This window comes from Aptenodytes patagonicus, chromosome 4, assembly GCF_965638725.1.
Source record: "Aptenodytes patagonicus chromosome 4, bAptPat1.pri.cur, whole genome shotgun sequence".
Classification (NCBI taxonomy): domain Eukaryota; kingdom Metazoa; phylum Chordata; class Aves; order Sphenisciformes; family Spheniscidae; genus Aptenodytes; species Aptenodytes patagonicus.
In genome coordinates this window covers 72,225,828-72,237,171 of record NC_134952.1, presented here as the reverse complement: position 1 = coordinate 72,237,171, position 11,344 = coordinate 72,225,828, and the positions used below count along the sequence as shown (strand labels likewise).

General features: G+C 47.6%; 1 protein-coding gene across 2 annotated transcripts; it reads right to left on the bottom strand.

Annotated features, from left to right (window-relative positions):
• Positions 1 to 4,982: 4,982 nt before the first annotated feature.
• LOC143160122 (uncharacterized) lies at positions 4,983 to 10,586 on the bottom strand. Of its 2 annotated transcripts, none has more exons than XM_076337668.1 (7): positions 10,558 to 10,586; positions 9,543 to 9,794; positions 8,583 to 8,642; positions 7,774 to 7,905; positions 6,532 to 6,678; positions 5,621 to 5,681; positions 4,983 to 5,435 (listed from the first exon to the last, which is right to left on the bottom strand). In XM_076337668.1, the coding sequence occupies exons 2-7, from the start codon at positions 9,705 to 9,707 to the stop codon at positions 5,332 to 5,334; spliced, it is 669 nt and encodes a 222-aa protein (XP_076193783.1). In that variant the 5' UTR covers positions 9,708 to 9,794; positions 10,558 to 10,586; the 3' UTR covers positions 4,983 to 5,331. The 2 variants fall into 2 exon arrangements, with proteins under 2 accessions (XP_076193783.1, XP_076193782.1); XM_076337667.1 differs by having other exon boundaries at positions 10,504 to 10,561.
• Positions 10,587 to 11,344: the final 758 nt, after the last annotated feature.

Sequence of the window (11,344 nt, the reverse complement as noted above, 5' to 3'; positions counted from 1 at the left end):
GGGCTTTCCCTCCTGAAGTTAAAGTTCAGTCCAAGGGCTTTTCCCCGTGCTTATACACTGTTAGTACTGGGGAATCATAGAAAATCTCAAGTAGGAAGGGACCCATAAGGATCAAGAAATCACACAGATTGACTCCAAAAAGTATACGCCGTGCTCCGCTTATATTAGATGTGTTTTCTGCTGACTATAAAAAAAAAAGAGAAAAGAAAACCTTCCCCCTTTCAGCTGCAGGCCAATACACCTTTCTGCTTTCAGAACGTATCTGTATTTTGATTGATTACTACTACTCCCGTGCTTTCCCAGCTCTTTTAAGGCTCTCTTCTGGACTCTGCTTTTACCTAGCAGCTAGCAGTACGTTTGCATGTTCCGCAGGTTGCTGGATGAAAAGGAAGCAGCCAGCCAGGGAGGCTGATGCAAGAAACTGCTGTACCAGAGCCACTGAGACCGAGCAAGGGCTTTGGGGAGAAATCCTTGATTTATCGAGCCAGGTAATTCTTCTGCTATAAACTAGTAAATGGCTTATATATTTTCTTTACTGAGCAAGAACTATGTATTCCTGGAGTCATTTCCCCCATTAAATATTTTAGGCCAGTTCATCTACCTATAGTGAAGTTGTTTGACAAACTTTTTAAGTACTTCATGCTAGAAGAGGCAGTACGGTATACGCAGAGCTGTGATTTTTATCCCCTGGCTTCTCACTGCCTTTTGCCAGCAAAGGGGAAAGAGATTTGTGCCCAGCAAAGGTGACTGCTTTCCACTGCCCTGGCCCTGAGCAGCCCGGCAGCATAGGGGAGGAACTGCACCAACCATATATAACCGGAGCTTGCAAACTGCCTTAGAGGCGAGGAGCGGTGAGACTAAACCCGCGTGTTGGTAGCAAACAGTGTCCAGCACACGCCACACCAGTCTGAAACCATTCGTATTACTCAACGAGGCTGAAAAAAAAGCAAAATGTTCCTGTCAGAGAGCGTGATGTAAACGTTGGATTACAAGACTGGAAGTGAAGTTACAAAAAAAAAAAAAAAAAAAAAATCCCAAACAAGCTAGTTGTCAAAAACGTACCTGAAATGGTTCTCTGATCCTCACCGTGATGAAGACCCCTCCTCTTCCCCTTCTCCCCCAGCACCTTCTAGCCCTTTCCTGGGGGGGGGGGGGGGGAATGGCTTCAGCAAATACTTTGCCCTTAGTTGAACGTTAACTCACAGAGCCAGCTTCCCTGATTAACCTTCTGATTATGCCCTGTGATTAACTCTGGCCACTGCTAATGGAGAGACTGGCAGCCTTCGCTTTTATAGCCCGGGGATTTTGTGTGCCTTGTTCTGTGCATCAGGGAATAGGGTAACATTTGGCGAAGCTTACTCAAGATAGAAGAACGTTTTTGGATGTAAATGCCTTGTCTTTGACTTAATACAAATAATGCTAACACAAGGTGAGCGCGAAGTGCTTTGTGTCTGTGTAATTTTGTTGTGCGGGACCACATAACCGGGGTCCGTAACCCATGTCAAAAGCGAAGTGCTGGTGTCCTGCCTGCAGGCTGCTCAGGTTAGATCGGCAATTTCTAATACGCCCAAGAAAAAAGCTGGATATTTGGCCTCAAGGAGATCTGAGGCACGTTTGCATCTACCATTCCTCTTCAAAATGCCAAGTTATTTCTATTTCTTATCAGTGAAGCATAAGGTGCAGCACACGTGTGCAGGGTGTTTCGGTGCAGAACAAGCTCTGGGCTCAGGTGGAACCTGGAATTTCTATTTTTTCCCTTGGGCTTTGCTTGCATTATTCTGCCGGCACCGTGCTGAGGTGTACCCGCTGCTACACCCAGCCCTCAACACAGACTGCCACCCTGTCGTGTGTAACCGTACCTCCCTCCAGCAGCCACGGGCCTTTGCCCACCCCAAAGGGGAAATCTTGCGGTGCTGGGAAGGAACAGGGAAGTCGGCTCGGTTCCTGGGATCTTGCCAACGAGGAAAAGGCTGTCGGGAACAAATGACGAGGCCATTTCTACTGGAGGTGCTATGGATGTGTTTTTGCATAATAAATAAAAATCCATCTGACTTCCATGAGTGAAAGCTGGGGATGACGCAAACCATGAAATGTCCCTGGAGATACGGGCGGGCTCTGGGAAGGCACCGTAACTAGCATGTGGAACAGGCTACTAAATATAGCACTGGAAGCTGCAATCAGGAATATATTTTCTGCAATGCTAACCAATTAGAGGGAGTGACATTAAATTGGTATTCAGTTTCCACCAATTTCCATATTGCAGCTGTTTCTTGTCTAGAAACTCCCCTTTTGTAGAAAGAACTGTTGAAATTGTGTGTCTGTAAGTCATCTTAGGTGCTGGTATTGCGATAGCGATGCTGTGATTGCACCGCTGGAAGGACTGTAAAAAGAAATACGGCCATCAAGGGCTTTATAGCTGCTGCTGAATCAATTACATACATTTTTATTTGGAAGTAGCACAGAGCATACTTCTCTTTTACACACTCATACTTCAATATATGCTGTTAAGGTTATTTCACAGCCAAAGGAGTACCTGCCCCGCTGGCAGAGGTCTGCCTGTCACTAAATGCCACTGATCGACCGCTTTCAAAGCTGGCCGGGAGGAACGGGCTGGGTCCTCAGCTTGTGCCTCAGAGCTGTGCCGGGAGGACCTGACCTGCATCAGCTGTGGTTGCGTCTGCCCTGCAGGACAGCCGCGGATTTCACACCCTCATCGCAGGAGTTATCCTTCTGAGCCGATGGAAACAGTGCTGCATTCGAACAAGGACTAGTGACGTGTATTCTCTGCGTGCTTGCCATAAAATCTAAGTGCTCTGTTCAACCAGCAGTCGAACGCTGGTGAATTATACTCGGTATGTACCACCTCATACTGTAATGACTAATACTAGAATAGTATTTCTGGATGGGACCATAGCTTCCACCCAGAAACAATGTAGTGGCTGAGCAGTGCATTTTAGCAACAAACTACTAGCAAGTTTCTCCTTTCAAAGGCAGAATCTGTTTTAGACTACAGGAGAATCAAAGCCACACTGCTTTTAGCTATTAGCAATCACAGTAACCGCTCAGGGAGTCTTACTTTCTTTTAATGTACGAGAACAGCAGTTTGTGTTAATCAAGGAGAAAAACCCCAACGTTTCATCGCAGACTGTTTGGAGTTATGCCAGAAGCATCTGAGGATGGGGAAAGTAGTCACGCTCAGTGCTTTGATGCTTGCTGACAGGCACTGTACCAGAGAAAAAGGCACAGCATCACTTTTTGAATTACAATGTGTGAATTACTTTAATACAGTAATTCAAACATTGATACCTTCAAATGGACATCCGCAATGACACCAACGGTGTTTTGGTTGGCGTACGCAAACATGAAGGTATTTAGAGCCAAAGCCAGAAAGAATTTGGCTACTGTGGCGCCCAGTCAAACTTCCAGCTGCCAGAATAGGACCTGCAGCCCCGAGTTAAGCTGCTGGCCTGAGCACCGAGGGATGGGGGCAGTTCCCCCGGTCGAAGCCAGGCAGCAGAGGAAGGGATGTGTGACCAGAGGAGAGCTGCGGAGGGAGGCCGGTGGTTGGGGCTGCTGTCTTGATCTGAGTACCTTTCTTTATAACCCCAGTCATTAATAATCTTAACGGTTAAAGTCAGTAACAGAGACACTTGGTAAGCACCTCATGTACAAAGGGGTGCCAGAGTCCACTAGGACTTCCTCAATATGCAGCTTGGGCTATTTTTCTGTTCCAGATTACAACAAAAGGTGTAAAACATTTTCAGACATAAACTCTTCAAAATTTGAAGATGTTTAGTCCTAAGAATTCTACAAATAATTTAATAGAAACTAACTGTCCATCTCTGCACCTCACCAACCCCAAGAGACTACAAAGTCGGACGGGATTTGCTAACTTGCATATGCCAGGATTAATTGCATAACGTAATGCTAATTTTTGATGATGTAGCTGTGGCAAGCTGTTTGGGAACCAAGGGCATTTTAAGTGCACATGTGATAAGCACAAACTCAGAGGACTGCCAGGCATTTTGTCTGTACGGCGCTTTCATCAGGTAAAGGTCTTCATTTAGGTGTCGGAGTCCCTTTACTAGTGTTATGAAAAAAGACTCCAGTCTCTAGGAAGAAAAAAAATCAAGACCAATTTAATTCACCCTTCTCTTGGGAACGGTGAAGGCACCTTATATGCTGCAGTAAGATAAATCTTTTCTGAGATCATTCGTGGAGTTACATGCCTCATGGTGGGCATGACTTATCCTACTACTCACAGCACTTTCTCAAGATGGGAACTTACTTTCCAAGCCCTGTTCAAATGAACGTGCTGTGTTCATTTACACAGTGGGATAAGTAATCTACCACTTCATGCTTAAGGCCTGCAGGCAAGACATTCACTCAACAGGCACCTCTAAGCCCACCTGAAAGCGAATCATGAAGTACATACAGGAATTTTATGCACCTCAGGAGATGATGGAAGCTAACTGGAAGCCGTGATTCCTTGGTCTAGAGGACCTCTTGGTCCTCTAGAGAAGGTCCAACAGAGGACCTTGGTCTAGATCTGTAATAAATTTTAGCAGAATGGGCCCCAAAATAAGCATTTTTTTAAACTTTCAGTCTCCAAAGTCAAAATAGAAAAACTTGAACTGAATTCAGAGTATCTAAGTTACTCTGTAAGAGGAGCTACTGCAACTCCAGTTCCTACCACACTCTAGCATTACACTTCAGCACTAAAACTAATTGTACTGACACATGTACACCCCACAGAATCCACATTTTGACAGAGGTACCTGAATGGCATCGGCAAGGCTTCGTATCATAAACACCACCTGCCCCCATCCCTGCCAAGAAGAAAAGGAAAAGCACTCTGAAGCTCAATAATGAAGTGGGTCCTTCATTATCCTTCACCCACTACCATATAATCCAAATAATCCATTGGGTAAGGAGATAGCAGTTGGAGGGGGGAAATACTCCACAACCAGTTTCTTTTAAAAATGAATTGTATTTAATATTTGAATGCCTAAGGCTAGCACTGCTAGACAAATTGCATGATGAATTCTAGTGGAATAAAACATGATTTAAGTACAAAAGCTGGAGGAAAAAATGCTCATGCTTTCCAGAGGCAATGAGGTATTTTAACTATACAAAGTCTGAATGTCCAAAACCATCTCCAGATCTTCCCCTTTGCACTGTTAATGTTGGGCATTCAATAGTTCTCTCTTTCTGTGTGTGTTTTCCAAAAGGCCAAGGAAAAGTGCATAACCATCTTTAAAGATGAAGAACTTCCAACATCTGTCTTGCCACATTTTTAGACTAGTAGCTTTAAAATGTTCGACCACTTTTTCAAGCCATTCTGATATATGGTGGAGGTTTGGATGCGTCTTCCTCTGCATCTAAGTCCTGGGCTGGAAACTGATCTGGGAAGTTAAAAATTCTGTCCCCACGGCCTGTGTGGGGAAGGAAAGAGGAAACCATTAAACCTGGTGTAGACACTTGCACAAAATCCTGAGTTCCTTTTGGCTCGGAGTATTTTGGTTATCAGGATTTTGGCCTGGGATGTGAAGCTTATTCGGGATGTTCCTTCCACGTCCCTGGTGAATATCCAAATACACGGAGGGAAAGAGTTACTCACTTTGTACAGCGCAAACCATTTCCACAGCCTGATTTTGGTCCTCACTAGGTTGCAACCATTCCTATGAATGAAACAATGCCATCAAAAACCTCATCTGTTGAGTTTGTTCAAGAAGATATACCTAAATGCATTTTAAAAGTCTGTACAGTCCACTCCTTCTAACAAGTTTTAGTTTGAAAGTTTAAAGCAGCCTCACATTACACGCTCGGTATCTTTAGTCACGAACAGCTGCCTTGTAATCTGTACCCATTAATTCCTTACCAAATGAGATGGTCGGATGTACGTGTTTAATACAGCATCAGAATTACTGTATTAATTCTGATGTATAAATATATATATGTATAAATATAGCTGGTATTTACGGAGCTCACTTAGCAGAGACATGCGGCGTGTGCCCCATCACTTGAGGTAGAGTCCTCATAAATTAGCAGTAAAAGGTGGTGTATCTCCCCTACACTTCACACACAGCACAGGGGATATTTTTATTATTGAATTTGTAGTTCTAGGGATAAGGCATCTTGGTGTGCAAGCACCAGTAAGTCTTTGAAATGCTGTACCAGGAGCAATCGTTGGTTTAAGGGTGAGAGAAGAAGGAGCAGTTTTTGAGGAGAGAGGGAATTCATAGGAAATGGGACCACAGTAGCTTCAGCACTAATGGTATGGTTTGGAAAATGGAGATAACTTATGCTAGGTCTTACACAAGACTGTAAATAAGAGGGAGGTAGTAAAAGGAAAAATACAAGGAGTATAAAACCCTTCTAACATTCACTTAATTTCTTAGAATTAGCCCTGGATGACTGAGGTAGAGCTGAGGCTAGGTTTATGGAAGAAAAACACATCTTCTCCCCAGTTTCTTCCCCTCCCACCCACACTCAATACAAATAAATGGGTGCCCTGGACTCCTCACTCACCATCCCAGTTACACTGTCGTAGCACGAGCAGCATGGAAGACTCCGGCATCCCAAGTAAGCAATCACCAGCACAACAAAAGCACTGCTGACAGATGCAGCTAGTATGGCTACGTTAGCACCCTTGACTACTTTATTAAGTACGAACTTCTGCAAGCAGAAAAGGAAATGTTAAAGCCACATTGAAAAAGTTAAGTTCTCCACCAGAAAATACTCTAATGACTGCAAGAATGCTGCAATTGCATCGTAGGCGATTGATTCAGAGTCAGTGTTATTTAAGGCTTTTCTTCCTGTGCTCTGAAGAGCAAGCCAAGAGTGAACCTCAAATACGAAAAAAGCAAGCAGTAAGAGAAGGCTTCTGATTAAATATAAGACGCTATGCAATGGCGTCAGGTTTGGAAATAGCTTTAACAATGAGTAGAAACCCAAGGAATGGCTGCTCCTCTTCACACTGAATATGGGAAACGTCTTCTTGCTATACTGCACCTTAGCAGCCCGACATTTTGATTTGTCCTGCAATAAACTAATGAACAGCTTCATCTACCTGGAACGTCTTCATCCCCACAGGGAGCCATCGCTTGCAACATGTTTGAGGTACAAAAGGGCTAACTCATTCCTTCTTTTCAGCTTTACTGTGTGGGATACACTTGAATAATACGCAGTTTTAACCAGCTGACCTGTAACTGCTGTAACTCTATCACCCGAGGTGCATGCTGGAAAGGATTCGAGCCTAGCAATTGCTGTCTCAAACCAGGCCAGGGATACGGCCAGCACCTACCCCTTTTCATGAGCAGTACCATTATTTTTTTCCTGGCACAACCCAAACCCTTTCGCACTCGGCAGCAGCAGTTAACCCAACTGTAATGTGTTTAGGCGCATAGCTAGCGTGCACGCCTCCAGGGACGAGCTGTTGCTCTCAAGCAGCTGCTTCTCAGACGGGCATCCAGGTGAGCTGGGCGTTAGTTCACATAGCCACCGACACTAGCCATGCTGCAGCAGCAGCAAACAGCAGGAGCTAGCTATAAAATGTCTTATCTAGCCCTGCATGGGTTTTGTGGTTTTCAGTACTTAACTTAACTGTAGACCTATACAAATTTTTTTAAACAAGTGCCCTGCTGCAGGCACCATTTCAAACTCTAATTTGGGCACCCTAGAAGTCTGGTTCTGTTTCCAAGTCATGCCTAGTAACGTTTGCAGATTAAGACAGTCATGTTCCCCAGTAATAAGCACGATATCAATACTTACGGTATGGATAACATGGACTGGGGCAGAACTCAGCTCCTCCTCTTCACCATAGTTCAGTGTGAGGGAGCTATAAACTATTACGATGAGGATGGCAACGCAAGAGATTATGGAAGCAACTATCAGCACATTCACCTAGACAGAGAAATTAAAGGAGAAAAAGAAGGGGAGCAGGAATTAAAACTATCCTCTGACAAATCAATGCAACTAATACAGACAAAAGGTACTAACAAACATTGAAGGTACTAGCCTTTGGTCTCCCATAACACTAAAAAGTACCCAGTAGCAACCGTCACTTGGAAGCCAAACACAGTGCAGCAAAGGTTTCCATGATACCGAATTTCTGAGCTACAATCGAGTCCCAAATCTTAACCATGGGTGCTAGCTGGACCCAAAGACTTTGTTCTTAGAGATCTCTTACTTATAAACTATATCCCCTCTTGGAGTTTACATGGCTGGAGAGACCTGCCTAGGAAATGCAAGTCAATTAACTTGTTTCCTATTTTAGTGTACACAATTCTTAGTAACAGGAAGGAACACCAAAAGAAATGCATTCAAAAGCAAACGTTTTTACAGATTTTTGCTTGTTATTAGAGCCAGTGCTCGTCTGCTGCAGCAGAAAGCAAGGTAACGCTGCATCCTCCTCTTGCTTAGGAATGTAGCAGCTTTTATGAAGATAACTCAAGAAAATAAGCTCTCAGTCCTGCAGAAGGACCAGCCAGCTCATTCCCTACAAAAACCGTTTTCGATTGCCCCGACAACATTTTGCCCCCACCCCGTATACACACAATCCCCCCCAGCTCCAGGCTTACGAGAACTGGATTCTTCCTCTGAGAGGAAAACAAAGCCAGGACTCCCGGGACTCCCATCACCTGCAGAGCACAAAAGGAGTTGGTAACTGGGAGACAAGTATCGGATTTGGAAGATAAACTACTACAGAGCAGATGAAAAGCCCTTGTTTTCAAGGCTTGGATCAGAGTAACTGTTGGGTCAGAAATGGAGAGAGAATTGCTGATTTCTTCTATTTTCCTCTGTAGCATCTCCTGGGGGCAGGACACTGCGTGAAATGCATCTTGCCCCCTTGCTACCCCCATGGCAGCAATCCTCCCACTGGCTTTACGGCTCTGGCCAAATAATAAAACTCATTAAGTAAGTCCGATTAAAGTGCTAAAAATGCGCGCTGCTTTCCCAAGTCCTTATGCATCTTGTAGATGGAAGAAAGATATTACTGAAAGGAGACGAGCAGCCTCTGGATGGAAGAGAGCGCTTCAGTACAACTCCCTTGTGGCGCGGCTCACCAGGGTACGAACAGTAACATCAGGGCACTGAACGCCAGGGAGTGAGGATGCCCGCTGCCCGCTCCTTGTTGCAGTCCAGAGAATTAGTGGCACTGTGCTGGGGGACACAGATCATCACCCAGATGTTCATCTACCTGATGTGAGGATGAAGTCTTCCCCTCCTAATCTTCGGTGTCCTCTCTGTGGTCACTATGCTTCCGCAAAAAAAACTGTCAATTGCCACTATGCCCCACTTTCTACATTATCCAGTAGAAATGTGTTTTATTTAGCTCTTTCAGAGGGAAGTCTGCTTCCACTCTCCTGCCTATACCACGACAAGGAAACTTTTATTATCTGGGTTCAAAGCAGGAAACCAGGGAAGCGCTGGCAAGAAGTCCTGGCCTCCCTCCCACCCCCAAGCTGAGTGCTAGTAGGTAGCGGTGGGGAAAAAAAAAAAACACAAAACAAAGCATAGAAAATATAGTGCAACTTTACCATCCCAGCCCAAATTGGAGCTCTGGTTTTGCCCAGCTGAGACTCAGTTCTGAAAACGCCATCTATGAACCCGCTGACGACACACACCGTGCTGAAGGCTATCTGGAACAGCCCCAGCACGACCATGTTCCTCTGGTTAAAGATGAAGTATCGATAGCGATCCATTCTGCTTTGATTCACACATAAATCCCCACAGGCGGAGACTGGAAAGCAGCGCCGTGGCCCTCCAGCAAAGGGGGGGAACAGCTTTTCCTAGGCAGGAGAAAGAAGGGACAGGAGCATCAGCGCTCAGCGAGCACCTGTTGGTGCGCAGGGACCTGTGGCTCGGCAGGACCACAGGTTCACCAGGAGTACAGAGTTCATCTCTTTCTGATCGGCAGCAGTGAAAGCGAGCAAAGGTGAGCAGTCTTTTGAGAAATCCCCCACGCTGCTGCTAGGCAGGTGCCCGGGACACCTTTTCTGATGTTTCTGGATCTGATGTGCGATCTTCACTTCAGACCCCACTGCTAACCTTTTTCCTTCAGGGTTTCTGCTGCCCAGAAAGGCGCGGGGGTTTGCTTGGGTTTTGTTGCCTTGAGAAGATCAACTCTGTACCTCGCTAGGAAGCAGCTGATCCCCTTTGCAGTAAGGCAGGCAAGCCGCCCATACCTTCTCGGGCAGGGTGCAGCCCGCAGAGCGGTGGGGCCGGCTCTCCAGGGGTGCTGGTACCGCCGGCACCCGAGACCCGACTCTCCCCCTCGCTGCTGCCGTTTAACCAAACGCGCTCCCCCGGGGGCTGCCACAACCGCGCGGGCCGAGCCCGCGGCCCCGGCCCGTCTCAGGCACCGAGGAGACCGGCCCGGCACAGACCGCGGCGCGCCGGCCCGGCCTCCCCCCCCGCCGTCGGCGGGACCCAGGAAGCGCCGCGCCGGCCCCGCCCGGGCTGCGGCTGGAACCCCCGCAGCCGCCGCCGGCTCCTCACCTGCGGCGGGCGGCTCGGCGGCACCCGGCCCGGCCCGGCCCGGCCGGCACTCACCGGCGCTGCTCCGCGGCGGCGGCTCCGGGCGTCCCGTCCGGCGGAGCCGAGCTCGGCAGCGGGGCAGGTACGGGGAAAGCTGCGGCTCCGCCTCCGGGAGAAAAAAAGTTCCGAGTCGGTGCGAAAAGAAACCGAAGAGGCTGGGAGAGGCTCTGCCGTGCCGACAGCGGCCGGCAGCCGCGCAGGGTACGCGGCTGCCCCGCCCGCCTCGCCCGCGGCCGGGAGCCGCCGCCCCCGCCCCGGCCCCGGCCGGTAGGTGCCCTCTCTGCCTTGGAAAGAAAGCGCAAGAGCCCACCCAAGCGCCTCCAGCCAAATCCGGTACTAACAAGCACTGCATTAAAGCACGCCTACCCTTCAAACATTTTTAAGGAATCAATTCATAGGTTAGCTATCTTTAAGTAAGTCCACAGCTCCTCCACGGTGTGAGCGAAGGATTGTAACACCAGTCTAGGACTGGAGCACAGCCAGGCTGGGTGAAGCCAGCCCCCTGCAGCATCCACAACCCAACTGTCATCTTCCACACAGCTTGATTTGGAGATGAGGCAAATACAGAGCAAGCGCTCACCCTTTCAGGTTCAACAGGCAATGCCAAGGCCAAGCACAACGGGAAGCACAAACAAGTCCCTTCTCCACCCTTGTAGAGAGGGGCAAGCACAGCCTTCGCACGCCTACACCCAGCACATAGGCACAAGAGGCCGTGAGTTACCACAGCAATCGCAGAGATGGCAGCGGAGGGCACGGCAGGCACCGAAGTGCTGCCCCTTCCCTCGCCACTCACCCTGCAGGA